General features: G+C 32.9%; 1 protein-coding gene across 8 annotated transcripts in view; it reads left to right on the top strand.

Moving 5' to 3' along the window:
- Nucleotides 1–18122, top strand: part of PTK2 (protein tyrosine kinase 2) — a 389065-nt gene that overhangs the window by 230791 nt on the left and 140152 nt on the right. For all 8 annotated transcript variants that reach the window (XM_051971146.1, XM_051971147.1, XM_051971149.1 and 5 more), the window contains 2 exons: nucleotides 7024–7141; nucleotides 14437–14467. In XM_051971146.1, the coding sequence (XP_051827106.1) occupies nucleotides 7024–7141; nucleotides 14437–14467 (149 nt within the window). The remainder of the gene's footprint in view (nucleotides 1–7023; nucleotides 7142–14436; nucleotides 14468–18122) is intronic.

Below are 18122 nucleotides of genomic sequence, written 5' to 3'. Positions count from 1 at the left end.
CAGGTCAATGATACATTCAGGATATAATTAGGGATCTTTCCTATCCAGACATGTGATCACTAACAATTTTCACTCAAGAAATTAACTGAAAGTTAGAATTTTTTTTCAAATTTACTATGTCAAGTTAGTGTATAATTCTGTAATTCCCATTGTTCCTCATACAAATGTTGTCTTTTTTAAAAATTGTTTTTATCAGAAGTCATGTAAGTTTTTAGATCTGTACTCAGTAATGATTAAATGACTTAAGATAAAATAAGATCATAAAATTAGTGGAAGATATTGTAGAAGTCATCTATACTCGAGCTTCTTAAACTGTAATATGTGACCCCATGTGAAATCTTGTAACTGAATGTGAGAGGTCACGAAAGTATGTGTGATTTGTTATCAATAAATGTTTGATTTACATACATAAATGTTTGAGGTGTATTTTATATACCTCTGTAACTGGGATCATGTAAAAATTTCTCAGTTGAAAAGAGATTGAGAGTGGAAAAAGATTAAGAATTACCAAATTTACTCTCAATTCAGCATTTTTTTTACAAATTAGTACTGGAGGCATTGACAGTGTAGGGTAAAAACAAAATTGTCCCTGTCTTCAAGGAGGAGCCTCTATTATTATTATTATAATTATTTATATGTACAGAGCATAATATATATATATAATTATATATCCAGCAGTATATATAATTATTTATATAAATAAGCAACTGCAAAGTACAAAGAGGGATAAATCATGAGACTTGAAGATAATAAAAGTTATGAAAGATTAGGAGCAAGTTGGATTAATTCTAGGAGGGTGCAGAATGGAAAATGTAAACAGAATTAGAGAGGAAAAGCTCAGTTTGAGATGACTAAAAGCATGGTAAGTATATAAGATTGTTTGAGGTATAAAATTTTAACTATATGTTGCAATTTAAAATATCCTATATTTTAAATACAAATATATTTTAATATAAATGTATAATCTTCAACTATTTGCTACAGACAATAAATCTACTTTCCATTTGATATAACTCTTTACCTCTTATTATTAATCCCCAAAATTTTTAGAAAAAGTAGATGAGAGGAGAATTCTGGGATTAATGGCTGACAGAGTAAGTCAGAAAATTCCAAACTTTCCAGATTTCCCCCACAAATAAGGCAAAATACTTTAGGGGTAACATCAAAAAAAAATCTATAGTAGTTGTGGCAGAACAGTGGTCCTCCTTGGACAGACAAGGAAGAAGAGCTGAAGAAAAATAATAGGACCAGAGGAATTAGTCTTCATCTAGTCTAGTTCCACTGAAACTCCAAGAGGCAGCCCTGGAGCTAGGTCGGTTGGAAGTTAGCCTCTACCTCAGCCACAGGAGCTTTCATTTCCCACGCTACTTGGGGAGTCTGGTGTCATAAGTGGAGAAGACTGAGGAAACCTCTGCTAATAAGGAATAAGGTCCAGTTGTACTGCAGAGATGTGGCCCTGGACTAAAAAAAGCCAGCACAAGCCTAGTGAGTGCAGAGACAATGCAGCAGAAAAACTGTTGGCTATAGGCACTTATTGGATGGTAAACTTTTTAGTTTTTTGTTTTAGGTCACAGGGAAGAACTGAAAGAGATCTTGAGGCTGGAGGTACCATCATCCCCCACCCCAAAACTAGAGGTGGTAATTTAAAAATTAAAAAAACAGACAAGAGTAAAATTGCAACCATAGAAAGTTTCTATGGGAATAGGGAAGACTGGAGTTCAGTCTTCAGAGAAGAATATTGAAGTTAAAAGAAAAAAAAAAACCTCTTCTACCTCAAAGAGTAATGTCAGATGTCACCTACCTAAAAAGAATTCATAAAAGAACTCAAAAAAAGACTTTAAAATTAAATGAGATATGAAAAGGTGCTCTAACTCCCTATTGATCAGAGAAATGCAAATTAAGACAACTCTGAGATAACACTTCTCAGATTGGCTCAGATGACAGGAAAAGATAATGACAAATGTTGGAAGGGATATGGGAAAACTGGAACACTGATGCATTGTTGGTGTAACTGTGAACGGATCCAATCATTCTGGAGAGCAATTTGGAACTGTGCTCAAAAAGTTATCAAACTGTGCATACCCTTTGATCCAGCAGTGTTTCTACTGGGCTTGTATCCCAAAGAGATCTTAAAGGAGGGAAAGGAACCTATATGTGCAAAAGTATTTGTGGCAGCCCTCTTTGTAGTGTAGCAAGAAACTGAAAACTGAGTGTATGCCTATCAGTTGAAGAATGGCTGAATAAATTATGATATGTGAATGTTATAAAATATTATTGTTCGGTAAGAAATGATCAACAGGATGAAAGAGGCTTGGAGAGATTTACATGAACTGATGCTAAGTTAAATGAACAGAACTTGGAGATCATTGTACACAGCAACAAGACTATATGATGATCAATTCTGATGGACGTGGCCCTCTTCATCAATGAGAAGATTCAAATCAGTTCCAATAGTCTTGTGATGGAGAGAGCCATCTATATCCAGAGAGAGTACTGTGGGTACCGAATGTGGATCACATTCTAGCTCTTTTTGTTGTTGTTCACTTACATTTTGTTTTCTTACTCCTTTATTTTTTTTTATCTTGATATTTCTTGTGCAGCAAGATAATTGTATAAATATGTGTATGTGTGTATATATATATATATATACATATATATGTATGTATGTATGTATATGTATATTGGATTTAACATATTTTAACATGTTTAACATATATAGGATTGCTTGCCATCTGGGGCGAGGATAGGGGAAGGAGGAGAAAATCTGAAACACAAGGCTATGCAAGGGTCAATGTTTTCATGCATACGTTTTGGAAATAAAAAGACTTATTAAAAAAAATTAAATGTAAGATGTTGAGGAAAAACTTGAAAAATAAGAACAATCCAAGAAAATTAAGAACATTATGAAAAGGTCAAGCAGCTAGAAAAGGAGACACAGAGTCTAAAGGGGAAAAATGATTCTTTGAAAATTAGAATTGGGCAGGGGGAAGTCAGCAAAGGTATAAAAGACCATGAAATAATAAAAGAAACAAGTAGAAAAGATTATGAGACATCTCATTAGAAAAACAATAGATCTGGAGAACAAAAAGAGAAAAATAACAATAATTGGACTACCTGAAAGCTATGATTAAAAAAAAAAAAAAAACTTGATTCAATAATACAAGAATAATTAATGAAAATTATCCTGAAATGTTAGAACAAGAGAGGAAAGTAAAAATAGAAAAAAATCCACTGATATCACCACCTGAAAGAGATCTTATGGGGAAACCCGAACACCATTACTAAATTTTGAAATCCCCCAATCAAAGAGAAAATTTTATAAGCAACAATAGTAGCAACAAAACAGTTCAAATATGTTGGAACTACAATTAGAATCACAGTAAACCAATCAGCAACTACAGTAATTCATATCTTGGAATACTATATATTGAAATCAAAAGTACTAGAGCTGCAGCTGAAAATAGCCTATCCAGCAAAATTAAGCATAATCCTAAAGGGGAAAAAAAATATTCAATGAATTTTCAGACTTTCAGGATTTTGTTACAAAAAATAAACCTTACCTGACCTTAGTAAAAAATTTGACATGTAAAAGACAAGAGAAATCAACGACTAATTTTAAGGGAATTAATAAGGACAAACTTTTTATATGTGGAAATGTAAACCATATGTCTGAAATTGTCAGTAATTGGATAGTTTGAAAGTAATTGGAAAGATTGGGGAAGAGCTGAGTATAATGTGATTCTAACAAGCAAAACCACCTACAGAGGTAAAAACTGTAATTATGTTATACAAATGAGGTGTGAGAGCAAGAATTGACAGAGAGGAATTAGATAAAAGAGGAGGAGAGCTGGTAATTCTGAAATCCTATCACATCAGAAGTGGATTAAAGAGGGAACAATACATATATACCTAGAACTCTTCAAAATTTATAAAGAAATAAGAAGGGAAGGGAATAGGATAAGATGGGTATTGAAGTATGTGTACATTAATGGGAATGGGAGGGGTTGGGGATAACGGAGGATTCTTTGCAGATGAGGAAGAATTGGCAAAGTAGGGGGTAGAAGTAAAAGAGTCCGTAGGGATAGGAAATAAGAAGTACACACAAATAATAATGATCAGAAGTAGACTTTATTAGGGAAAAAAGCTGGAGTCACAATCATTGATATTAGATAAAGTTAAGATTAAAATAGATTTAATCAAAATAGGAAAACTACATTATTTGTCAAGCATATTAATATTGTTTTAAACTATTCAAAACAATTAGTATAAGGTTAGAACATTCCTGTGGCTTAGGAAATATTGAATTGGTGGATTTAGAAAAATATGGAGAGACTTGGACCTCAGAAGGATGATGTTATCCACCTTCAGAGTAACAGAAGACAGACAAGCACAGTATAACCTTACATATAAATATATAAATGTGTGTATGAGTATAGGTATCTATCTGTATGTATATGTATGTATGTGTGTATATGTACGGTGTGTGTGTATATGCATACAAAAAATATCAACTGTAGCCTGCTTGAGGGAGGTAGGGAAGCAGAAATATAAAGTAAAAAGTTCATATCAGGAAACCAAAGAAAACCTACAAGGAAGGAAGGAAGCAAAGATGTATAGTTCTGAATACCAATTCTTTTATTCTATTCACTTTCTTGAAATGGAAATATACATATTTTGAATCCTCTCATTCTTATGTGTATATGACAATTTTTTTCTTTTTCTATTTTGTATTTGTTTGAAATAAATATATTAAAATGCTGTATGCAGGAGGCACTTAATAAAGATAGAATGTCCTAAAACTCTTAATGAAAAAAAAGATACAAGAAAAGTGATTGTGTAATAATTAAAGAGTGTTAAATGAGTTTGAAATTTTATTCAAGTCATTTAAAGTTTTCATATCATCCTAGGTTCCTTATTGATCTTTTTCAATTTAAAAGTTATCTATCAGTATTGAACAGGTGTGTAACTTAAGATAAAAACAAAAACACCCCGAAAAAAACTCATGTTTACTCTTTGCTGCCAATTAATTCTCTCAATCTCTCCTCTTTCCTACCTTATCATTTACCTGAAATTTCTTTCTTCAAAGCAGTTAGTGACATCTTAATGGCTAAATCTTAAGAGCCTTGTCATCCATACTTCTTGACCTCTTTTGTATTTTGCACTGCTGATTCTCTGCTTCTCCTGAATTGCCTCTCCTCTGTTTTTTGGTTTTGATATTTGCGCTAGGTCATTATCTATATCATGTCACTTACCTGTTTGTAATACCCAAGGTTTTGTGCTCTATCTTTCCTCTTTACCTCTTCTCTCTTAGTGACTTCAAAAATATCATGAATTCAATTGTTGACTATTCATTTAAAATCAGATATACAAGATGTATAAAAACTCAGCTTGTTCAAAATGCAGCTCATTGTCTCCCCTTCTCTCCTTCTCAAATTCTTCCATCTTCTGGGCACCCTCATTCTTCTGTTCTCTCTGGTTTTGTGACTTAGGCTTCCTCCTCATCTCCTGACTCTTTCTTACTACATATGAAGAGAAATTTTACTTTTTCTTTATATCCTTCATACTTAGCACAGAGCCTGACAATATAGGTACTTAGTAAATACTTGTTGATTAATTCATTGAATTCAGTTCGTTCCATAATTTTTAAATGTATCATTATTGTCTTAAAAATAGTAAATATCTAGAAAAAAAAGGCTTGAATACATAGAACCATCATTTCTTCATCAGCAATAGATTGTGCCAGGCTAGATTTATTTTCTTTTTTGAAAAAACTTAGATAAGGAGAATGCTGTAGTTTGCCTGAAATGATGCTGTCTTTGTAGAAAAGATGGAGCAATATGGGCATTAAATGGTTTCAGGATAGATTGAGTGAAAAGAATGTGTTTTTTTTTTCTCTATTTTCATGATTCTTGAAATGGATGAAAATTAAGAAGAAACTATAGGCTTAAAGTAAGGAAAAACATCTGGGTACAATTATCCCAAAATACTGTGAGAACTGCCTCAGGAAATTCCCCTCTACTTTTGAGGTCTTTTAATTTGATAATTAGATGACCACCTGTCATAGATATGAAAAAAATCCTTATTCTATTTGGTTTGGATTAGATATACATTGTAGACACTCACAACTCAAAGATTCTGGGAAATAATGACTTCTATGCCTTTAAATAAAACTACCAAATGGTGATACTTACAAGAATTGAATCCAAGTTGAATGAGGGGAGGAAGAAAAGCAAAATTATTAACCCCTAAGGGAGCAGTCAGATGGTACAATAGACAGAATACTAGGTCTAGAGTCAGGAAGACTCTTCTTCCCGAGTTCAAATCTGACCTCAGATGCTTATTGGCTTCATGATGCTGGACAAGTCACTTAACTATTTGCCTCAATTTCCTCATCTGGAAAATGAGCAGAAGGAGGAACCTCCTGTGTCTTTACTAATAAAACCCCAAGTAAAGTCATGAAGAATTTGACATGACTGAACAACTGCAATGATTTCCAAGATGATTGTATCATATGATGATAGACTTAGAGCTGGCATGAATCTAAAAGCAGTCCCCTTTCTTTATTCTTGGATTTACCTAAAGCTGCATAGATTATGACAGTGGCAAGAGGTGAGCTTAGAACCTATAACTTCGAAGCCACTGTGTATTTTGTTGTACAATCTCATACCTGCCTTTCTCCAAATTGTTTGAATTATTTTTTTAATTCAGAACTTGGAGCTTTTCATTTATTATCTTTCCTTTATATCTGTGTACATTCTGGATAAGAAAAAGGGTTTTCTGACATTTATTTTAAGAAATTATTCTATATTTAAACAAATCAGTTTTTATTTTATTTCTCCTACTACACATTCAGGAATTGTGTACTTAAATGTCATACTTCCTTTTTCATTCATGTATTCTAATATTTTTTGTTTGACCACTGCTTCTACTCTGGTTTTAAATTTATACTGAATTCTGATGTCATGGCACAGCTGTTCCTTTGAGTATGGATAACAACAATAATGTCTCTTTTCTCTCCTTTAGCCTCTCACAGTGACAGCCCCATCTTTAACCATTGCAGAGAATATGGCTGACTTAATAGATGGATATTGCCGACTAGTTAATGGAGCCACACAGTCTTTTATCATTAGACCTCAGAAAGGTATAGTGCCACATCTGTTTTGTTACTTATTTTTCTTTGTTTTAATTGTGCTAGCAGATTTTCAGTAGATTTTGCCTTTTAAAAGATGCCTAGGTAAGGTACAAAATTTGGAAGCCATAAATCAACATAGCTTTAGCTAGTATTCTTTATCTACAAATGACATACAAATACTTGACACATGAAGAAGATTGAGGAGATGTTAAAGTTATGAAGAAAATCATTTTTTATTCTACATAGTAAATAAGGATTTGGTGAGTGGATATGTAATACAGGCAACTGAAAGAAATATCAAGAGAGTAAATGGTGGTTCTTATTCTTCAGAGAGCTCTATTTTGATATAGCAATTTAATACATTTTCTGTAATGTTTTTACATGTATGGAAAGATCTATATTTATTGTATTTATTGTATTGTACATTATTGTAGTTATTGTAATTAACTAATTTTAAAGTAAATTCTATTCTAGGATTTTAGATTGTTTTAAGAAAACTTACTAAGAGCACTATAGAAATGGGAGTTGTTATTCTCATTTAATAACTAATTTTACATTACTTTTCTCCTGACAGTATTTCAGGGCATGAAAGAATAATGCATAAAATTTCACATAGGATGATGGCTCATAGGTACTTCTTCCTTTGTATTCCCACCTGCAACTATATTTCTAATCATCAGTTAACTCTCTATCACCTCCTTCTGTCTATGATAACCTTAGAAGTCCCTTCTATTTTCTGATCCCTAACTTCATTCACACTTTTCCATTCTTTGTTCCTTTTTCTGCCTCCTTTATGGCCTTGAATAAAATAAGAATTCCTATTTAGTGCATAAAGTTTTCCAGTCTGGCTTCAGTTTATCTCTTCAGACAGATCTCACATTATCCTTCATGCTCCCTGAATTCCAGCTAAACTTACATGCTAGGTGTTCATAATACATTATTTAACATTAAATCTACCTCCATGCCTTTGCATACATTATCCCTCATTCCTGAAACATTCTTCCTTCTCATCTTCACTTCTTAGAAATACTAGAATCTTGAAGAAAACTTTCTTCAAGATTCTAGTATTTCTTCCTAAAAGAAGCCTTGCCTGATTCTTTCCAGTTTATAATTCCTTGTAAATAAATATGTTTATATTTGTTTTATACACACAAAGACTCACATTTATGTCCACCTTCATATATGTATATTTATGCACACATATGTGTGTGATATGTTGTATGTTTGATTATGTATATCTTATATACCTCCAGCTTGGGTGGAGTGGGGTGGAGAAATATGTATGTGTGAATAATGATTTGTAGTTTTCAGAATATTTTTACATTCATTATTTCATTGTCTTATAGTAACTCCATTAAGAAATTAGCATAAATATAATTCTTGGCTGCTAGTTCCAAACCATGTCAGATCCTTTCAAAACATTATCTGATTTAGCAAAATGCCTGGCAAATAGTAACTAATAAGTACTTTTTTTTCTTTTTTTTTTTTAACTAATTCATCTTCTCATTTTACATTTGACGTGTAGATAAAAGATGTTTTCATACTAAGGATTAAAATCCAAATGAGATCAAAAAGATTTAACTACCTCTGTGGGCTCTGCTCTTGACCCGAGTTAACTTTGATGCTCAAGATTCCCTGTTAAAGAGAGAGTGCCTTGGTGCATATTTTAAACAAATGTGTTGAGCCTCCTAGAATTTATTGAGTAAATTGAAACTTCAAAATGATATTGAATTAGATAAGTATTCCATTTTGTAGAATCCTGCTTGTTGGAATGCTTACTAGTCTTGTGACCTTGGCATAACTTCCCTTCTGAATCTTAGTTCCTCTCTCTGTAAACAATGGAGAAAATTGTTGGTATTGTTTTCTGAATTTCCTATAAGGGTCACATATTGCCCTTTCAAGATATTCCCATATCTATTGCCTTAATTCAGGCTTTTCTCACTTCTACTTTCAACTATCACAACAGACTCTTGGTCGTTTTTCTTGCCTAAAGTCTCACCCCAGTTATGTTCATCCTACACACTGTAACCAAAGGAGTTTTTACCAGGTGGCTTACTATTCAGCCAATTTCACTGGTATCCTATTGGCTGTTGGAAAATATATAAAAATGCAGTTCTATTTAGCTTTTAAAATCTGAAACAAACTAGCCTAACATATCTTTTCATTTTTATTGTTCATAACTCAGTCTCTGAGATTCAGCTAAAATATCCTTCTAATGTACCTCATTAACATTTCAGTCAGCAAGCTTTTATTAAGTACCTGCTATGGGCCAGCATCTGTGTTTAGTCCTAAAGGTACAAAGAAAGGCAAAAACAGGCCTTGCCATTAAGGAGATTGCATTCTAAGGGGAGAGAAGCATGTAAAGGAAATTAATGAGAAGCACTCTTAAAGGAAAAGGCATTGAATAGCAGGAAATATTTGTAAAGGCATTTTGCAAGAAGTTAGAATCTGAGCTAAATCTTGATTGAAGCCAAGGAAACATAGTTTGAGAAAACAGAGTATTCTAGGAATAATGGACAGCCAGCGTAAAGGAAAAGAGATTGAAGATGGCATATTACATTTTAGGACTAACTGCAAGTAGAACAATATGGCTAGATTTAAGAGTATATGACACAGAATAACATGTAAGAAAACAGGACTGGTAAGAAGGCAGAATGATAAAGAGCTTGCAAACAGAATTTTATATTTAATAGGAAGATATTGGAGTTTATTGAGCAGACTGATAACATGGTCAGACCTTTAGGTAAATCCTTGGCTGTGATTGGAGGAAAAAAAGATTTTAGGCAGGGAGACTAGTTTAATCAGGTTTTAGATAAGATCCTGTGAACCAAGATTGTGATAGATGAATAGAAAGATGGTTGTACAGTATGAGTTAGAGTAAGGTGTCAAGGATAGCACTCATGCTGTGACTTTGATCCTGTGGCTGATGCTATGACAACAAGAGTCCATCTGACAAGATAGGAATTCAGAAAAGAGAATTCAGGGGAGGGAGGAATAATGACTGCCATTTTAAATGTGTTATATTTGAAATGCCCACTGGATGAAGAGTTTGAGATAGTCTGTTATGGGCCAGAACTGTATACTTGAAACAAGGATTCTTACAAAGTGCTAGCTCAGTGGAATTGATAAGACAATAGTTATCTAGATTAGCATGGTGATTAATAGTTCTCTAATTCAGTACATGTACTTAGTACTTAATATAGTTCTTTAAGATTCATACCTACAATAATATAATTATAATAGAGCCAGGGTGGGACTGAGATACAGATTCCAACCATTCATTCCATCATCCACCTTTGTGGTGGCTACAGGCTGAAGCACAAGCCCTCGGACTCATTCATCTTCATCTCACAGTACCGTGGTGGCTGGCATCCTGCACTTTCCCCACTGAGACCAAGGCTGGTCTTAAAGGAGCCCCAGGCAAGGAAACTAGATGGTGAAGGAGATAATAAAGGATTTAGACTTTAACACCTGGCTATCCTCATGGTGATTACTCTGCTGAAAAGAAAGCTGCCCCAGAGACCTCCAGAAAACCAACAAGAACATTACAATATCCAAAGGACTTTGCTTGGTGTGAGACTAGCTCTAGTGTTAGAGATGCTTATGCATATATACCAAATTAGAGAACACGACATGGATGAAGATCCAGCAAAGGATATAGTTGCAGTTGGACAAAGAGTGTGAAACATTCACAGCTTTATTTAGAAGTTTGGCTGAAGAAGAGAAGAAATATACAGCTTGTAAGGATGATAGTATCTGATGAAAGTTGGGTTGTTTTTTTTTTTTAAGACTGGAGAGACTTCACCATGTTTGAAGTCAATATGGAAGGAACTAATAGAAAGAAGGTAAAGTTTAGAATGAAAAAAGTACAGTTTGTTGGAAAAGATGGTATAGGTAGAATTGTTACTATGTAACTGTTAATAATAGGTTTGGTCATTCTTTTTATTCTCTTTTTTAAAAAGCATGTCTTAGGCATCAACAATGTGCCAGGAACTGTATCACTGCCAAAGGTAGAAAGACCACTGAAATGTTTACTATTCTCAAGGTGCTTAATTTCCATCAGATTAGATAACATATACACAATATACAAAATTTACAGTGTTACTTGCATTTAGAAGAATTAGAAAAAGTTTTGGTGCAGGCAATGCTTGATCTAAGTCTTTTTTTTTTAATATTTTATTTTATTTTATTTAATAATAACTTTATATTGACAGAATCCATGCCAGGGTAATTTTTTTACAACATTATCCCTTGCACTCATTTCTGTTCCGATTTTTCCCCTCCCTCCCTCCACCCCCTCCCCTAGATGGCAAGCAGTCCTATATATGTTAGATATGTTACAGTATATCCTAGATACAATATATGTTTGCAGAACTGAACAGTTCTCTTGTTGCACAGGGAGAATTGGATTCAGAAGGTAAAAATAACCCAGGAAGAAAAACAAAAATACAGATAGTTCACATTCATTTCCTGTTATGAGTTCAAATGTTGGAATTCTTGTTCTTCTCAGAACACAGCCGGTTTAGCTTAGGGCCCTCCGAGTATCTCCAAATCCACAGGTTCTGTCCTTCAGCCTCTGCTTCTGCTTTCTTCAGCCTCCAACCAACACAGAGATGGAATGTCTCTCTTGTCTCCTTCTGGGGAGCCCAGCCCCCAACTACAGTGATGTGAGATGAAGATGAATCTGGTTGTCCACTGAACTCTCCACTCGTAGCTTTATCCTCTGAAAACTCTTTGTCTGCCACCAGCCAGCCAAGAGGAAAAAAAAATGTATTCTGGAATGGCTCTCTCGCCTTATATGTGAATCTTCTGAGAGAATGGGATTATAGGTTTTCTCCCATAGTGCTCTCTGGCCCAAAGAGCTTTAAGGGAGGTGTGGACTCCCTTGAAGTTAGAAAGTGTACTTTGTGAAGCTAGCATATTTGTGAACTCCAATGAGTAAAGGTGTGAACACAAGCCTTGTATTAATTAGTTCTACTTAGTACCTTGTTTCAGGTTCTGGCCAAAATCTTTTTGTAAGATTAGATCAACTCTAATTAGTTAGCAGTTAGTAAGGATTCCAATTTCCCAGTGTTCTTTCTTTGGGTGTAGCTGCTTTTGTCCATCATTTATCAATTGAAACTGAGTTAGGTCTCTTTGTCAAAGAAATCCACTTCCATCAGAATACATCCTCATACAATATCGTTGTCGAAGTATATAATGATCTCCTGGTTCTGCTCATTTCACTTAGCATCAGTTCATGTAAGTCTCGCCAGTCCTCTCTGTATTCATCCTGCTGGTCATTTCTTACAGAACAATAATATTCCATAACATTCATATACCACAATTTACCCAGCCATTCTCCAATTGATGGGCATCCATTCATTTTTCAGTTTCTAGCCACTACAAACAGGGCTGCCACAAACATTTTGGCACATACAGGTCCCTTTCCCTTCTTTAGTATTTCTTTGGGATATAAGCCCAATAGAAACACTGCTGGATCAAAGGGTGTGCACAGTTTGATAACTTTTTTGGGCATAATTCCAGATTGCTCTCCAAAATGGTTGGATTCGTTCACAACTCCACCAACAATGCATCAATGTCCCAGTTTTCCCGCATCCCCTCCAACATTCATCATTATTTTTTCCTGTCATCTTAGCCAATTTGACAGGTGTGTAGTGGTATCTCAGAGTTGTCTTAATCTGCATTTCTCTGATCAATAATGATTTGGAGCACTCTTTCATATGAGTGGTAATAGTTTCAATTTCATCATCTGAAAATTGTCTGTTCGTATCCTTTGACCATTTTTGATCTAAGTCTTGAAGGAAATAAGGGATTCTGTGAGACAGAGAACATTCCAAGGATTAGGAACAGGCACGAAAATGGAAGAATGAATGCTATGTGTGAGGAATAGTAAAAAGACTAATGTGGTTGGACCATAAAACATGGGAAAGGAGTAATAAAGCTAGGAATGCAGATAGTAGCCAGGTTGTGAAAGACTTTAAAAGCCAAACACTAGAGTTTATATTTTGCCCTAAAGGCATTCAGGAGCCCCTGGAGTTTATTGGATAGGAAAGTGCCAGTACCATGTTAGGATTTGTGCTTATGAAAAAACCCTCTGGCCTCTATATGAAGGGCTAGATTAAATGTGAAGGAACTTGAGTCAAGCAGAATAGTTAACTGGCATGAGGAGCTTTAGGATGCCTTTAGTTTAATTGATATAAGCAAACACGTTTTGATTAAATTACTTAAGAACTCTTTCAAAATGGTATTTCCATCATTACTGATTTTGCTTAAAGTTTAATGAATATTCATTAAATATAAAATATTTATGCCTTTTTTTCCTCATTCAGTGAGTGAGTCCTTTAATTCCTCTAATGTATAAAACACTGTAAAAAAATGTACTGCAATCTCTTATTGAGGAAAGAATCTAGGGATGACACTTAAGTAGAAATAAATCACCTTTCTGTTGTTGCTAGCATAGAAGCAATGCCTAATTCAAGGCATCCCACCAATTAGTCTATGTAAAACCATTATGTTTCCTAAGGATAATTCATGCTACCTGGCCAATTCTTAGTAAATTTTTTTGGAAAGCTTTTGACAGTATTTGTCCTAAGTGAGAAAATTATATTAGAAAGTTATTGATATTAGAAAATCCTATTATTTTATTTTTATATCAAAAGGTTGAATGTTTATTCTGTTGGCAAGATTTTTTGTGGCAAATACATCAATTAGTACTATTGTTAGGTTTCTACTTGTATTTAAGTAAATTATTTTATCAAATCACATTTGAGTTATACATCCAGTGATTGCTAGCATATAATCTCAGCAATATTATCCTGTTTTTATGATCTCGCATAGCCAGACTATTTTTTCTTTATCACAATATTTATTTACCTAGATTAGATGAATCACCAAATATTGAGTGGAAACAATAAACTGTTTCCCCCCCCCAAAAAAAAACACCTTTCAAATTTTAGAACACACAGGATTTTAGGTTTTTGCACTATTTGCTTCATATAGTTGCTTTTGAAAAAATATTTTATGAGTATCAAATTGTCAAATAAATGTTATTTGTATATTGTACATTTATAGAAATAGAACCTGTTTGTAATTAATTTTAATGTTTCTTTGCATTGTCCCTTTGAATTAAGTGTACTTCCAAAGTAATATAAGGCTAGACAGTTAAAATTAAGGCACTATGAAAGTTGACCATTGACATAGCATTGTAGGCTAAAGTTGATTTTTATCAGAAAAAGATATTAAAAAATATTTTTTGTGCTTACCTCCTCGCTATTATTTATTTGCTTGTTTTTGTTTTGCAGAAGGTGAACGAGCCTTACCATCAATACCAAAGTAAGTACTATTTCAGTCATTTATTTATGGTTTTTCAGGATCTATAATTGGCATCAAAATGATTGACTAAACCTTTTTTTTTTTTTTTATCCCTACAAGGTATGGTTTTAAGCACACTAAAACCATCATGTCCAAAATAGAATGCATTTTCTTCCTTTCAACTTACTTATATCCCAGACGTTCCTCTTTCTGAGAAGAAAATATATTCATCCTTCTACTTGCCCAAGTTTGCAACCTTAGATCACTCCTCAACAATCCACTGTCCCTTATATTTCACCTTTCTATTGTAGTTACCAAGTCTTTTCATTTCCAACTCTACAGAATCTATCATATTCATATCTTCCCTCCCACCAACTTTACCTCAGAATTTCTTCTTGCCTAGACTATTGCAAAAGCCACAACATTGATTTTCCTGTTTCCAGTTTTTCCTCTGTTGACAACTGCTAGGGTATAGTTTGAACCATGATGCTCTATTCAACAAGTATTGGATTTATATAATATTATCCTTTTATAGGGAGTTTGCAATCTGTTAAAACCTCCACATCTTTTTAAAAATATCTGTTCTCTAGCTATGACTTATCCATCTTGTACTTTTGAACTTGATATTTTTTGACACAAATATAGGATGTTGCATTTACCTTTAATAAATGTTTCAATTTGGCCTACTATCATCTGAAAATTTGACAATATAACTTCCCTGCCTTGGTACAAGTCATGCAATACAAATGTTAAATTCTATGGAGCACTCTTTAGTTTGATAATTGCAATCCTGTAAATTCTGCTTCTGGGAGAGTCTGAGATTGATGGAATGCTTTAGCTTGGGAATTTTTAGCTTTGTGAAAGCTAAAGCTGAGCTGGTATTCATACTAAATGTAGTGCCAGTATAGTGAGCATGAGAGAATGTGAAGTTAGCAACCTGCCAAAGGAGAGGAACAATCAGAACATATCAAAGCTTCTGTGCCCATCCACATTTGTATCTGGTCTGGAAGTGGCCAGTGAACTTCTCAAATTTTGGGCAAAATCGGGAGACTTAATATCAAAATAAATAATTAAATGAATGCTCAAATAAATACACAATAAAAGCCAAGCATGAATGACTAAGGTATTCCTCTGAATTTCAAGTTAACAATTTCAAGTTAACATTAAATTATTAATGAATGTTCTTTTGTTGTAACCATTGTTTGAGTTTCAAGTGAAAATAAACAATTTGCAATCATGTCCTTTTCTAGATGTTGACTGATAACACATTCCATAATTTTTCCAAAAATTGAAATTAAGTTCACTGTCCTCTGATTTGTAGACCTTATGTTCTTCCTTTTAAAGAAATTTTTATTGAAAAGTTAAAAAAATTATTTATGCTCTCTAATCCTATAGTACTTCTCCCTAATCTCCTAAATTTTTCACTTATTACAATGATTCTGCAGTCTTTATTTGAAAGTTCTTTCAGCACTCGTTTATATTTTGTGATTCAGTTTAGGCCAAGTGAATTGATTATACCAAAGGCAACTAGATGCTCTCTTTTTTCTCTTCAGGTTTTAAAAAAATAATTTTATTAATATCTTTTGGTTTTAATATTATTTGATTTTTTCCCAATATCACTCCAGTTTTCTTCTCAAAGAATCATCCCATATAATAATACTATATTTTGTAGGAAAAAAGATCCAGCTAATTGATACATGGGAAAAGTCTGAAAATAGGTATCACACCTATATTCTCCCAGTCCATGGGCAACATCTGCTTTGTTTCCAATTCTTTGCTATCACCCAAAAAAAAAAAAAAAAGTGCTGCTATAAATATATCGGCATGTAGACATTTTACTTATTTTTCATAATTCCAGATTGCTTTCCAAAAATGTAATTAATGTTGATTCACAACTTTACCAACATCATACCTTCTCATGATCTCCCACACTGACTTTTCCCTTCTTTTGTCACACTTGCTAATGTCTATGGTGGGAAGTGAAACCTGAATTGTTCTGATTTGCATTTCTCTTATTATTAGTGATCCTGGAGCATTCTTTCACTTTTCTTGTAGTTTATTACTTTTGTTTTTAAAAACTTTTTGTTCAGATATTTTGTTTCTGGCCTTTGGTGGTCATAGCTACATTTCTATCTACAAATGGATATAGTTAGTTGTTGATACCATAGATATCAAGACCTTATCTTAAAATTTTAATATAAAGATTTTTTTTCCTTGTATGATTTTTTTCCTATTTCTACTTTCCCTCTTGTTCTAGATTCCAAGTAGTTTTCTTGAATAATTTCTTGTAATATTGTATCCAGATTGTTTTTTATCATATTTTTCATGTAGTCCAAAAATTTTTATATTGTCTCTCTTTGAGCTGTTCTTCAAATTAGTTGTTTTTATTTTAATGAGATATTTCAGATTCTTTTCTATTTTTTCTAGTTTTATTATTTTCTTGCCCAATTCCAAGTTTCTAGAATGAATTTTCTTCCTTAATATTTTGTACCTCTTTCCAGTTGGTCAGCTTTCTTTTTTATAATTTGGGGAATGGCTGAATAAATTGTAGTATATGATTTTCATGGAATATTGTTGTTCTGTGGGAAATGATGAACAGAATAATCTTAGGGAAAAAATCCTGGAAAAGTCCTCCATAAACTTCAAGCAAAGTAAAATGTACTGTATAAAAAGTTATAGCAATGTTCTGGGATGATCAGCTATAAATGACTTGGCTATTTTCAGTACAATGATCCACAACTACTTTGAAGAATTTATGGTGAAAAATCCTATCCATACCAAGAGAAGAAGCTGATTATGTCTGAATACAGATTGAATCCTACTCTCTCTTTTTTTAAACTTTATTTTTCTTGAAGGTTTTTTTTTTTTTTTTTTTTTTTTTTACATTAGGGTGGGAGATCTATGTTTTCTTTTACAACATAACTTTTATGGAAATATTTTGCATAATTTCACATGTGGTTTTTTGATGGGGTCTAGGATAGGGATAAGGGAAAGAATCTGGAACCCAAAAGTTTTTAAAAATGTAAAATAAGTTGTTTTAAATGTAACTGGGGAAAACATTAAAATTGATTTTTTTTTTAATTAAAAAATTGTTGTAAATTCTCATGATTTTCATTCTCTGATTTAAAAAAAAATTGTGAAAGATTAACAGCCTATGTAAAGCAGAAAATTTTGTTCCCTTTTTGATTGTTATTTAACAAAAAAACAGATGTTTTTTAATTGTTTTTTTTTTCTATTTGGAATAAAAAGTTGGTAACATAAACTCATTTATTTTTAAAATTTAAAGAGTGTATCAGACTTGAGAATGCTTACTTTTCAGTAATGTTTCTAATTTTATTTTAGCCAGCATAGTTACAATTTTCTGATTTTGCTTTAAATCTTTGTTAGTATATTGTTAAATAGAATTTTTAAATTTAATCCAAATGTACATTATATTTTTTGTGAATTGTTATACCATTTAAATATTATGTAAGTTTGAATCTTAAATACTTTTGCCTGACTTACACTTTTTTTAAAGTTAATTTTTAAGAGCTAAACATTTTTAAGCACTCAAGTTTTAATTACTCAGGTGACCTTGAGTAGTAGAATCCAATTTTTCCCCCCTTATTATATTTCTCCCTATATAATTTCATATCCATGAAAAATGAATCAATCCTGCTAATTACTGTACATTCCC

The sequence above is a fragment of the Antechinus flavipes genome, chromosome 1, assembly GCF_016432865.1.
Source record: "Antechinus flavipes isolate AdamAnt ecotype Samford, QLD, Australia chromosome 1, AdamAnt_v2, whole genome shotgun sequence".
Taxonomy (NCBI): domain Eukaryota; kingdom Metazoa; phylum Chordata; class Mammalia; order Dasyuromorphia; family Dasyuridae; genus Antechinus; species Antechinus flavipes.
Note: the sequence above shows the minus strand (reverse complement) of the source record. Positions and strands in the feature narration are given on the sequence as shown.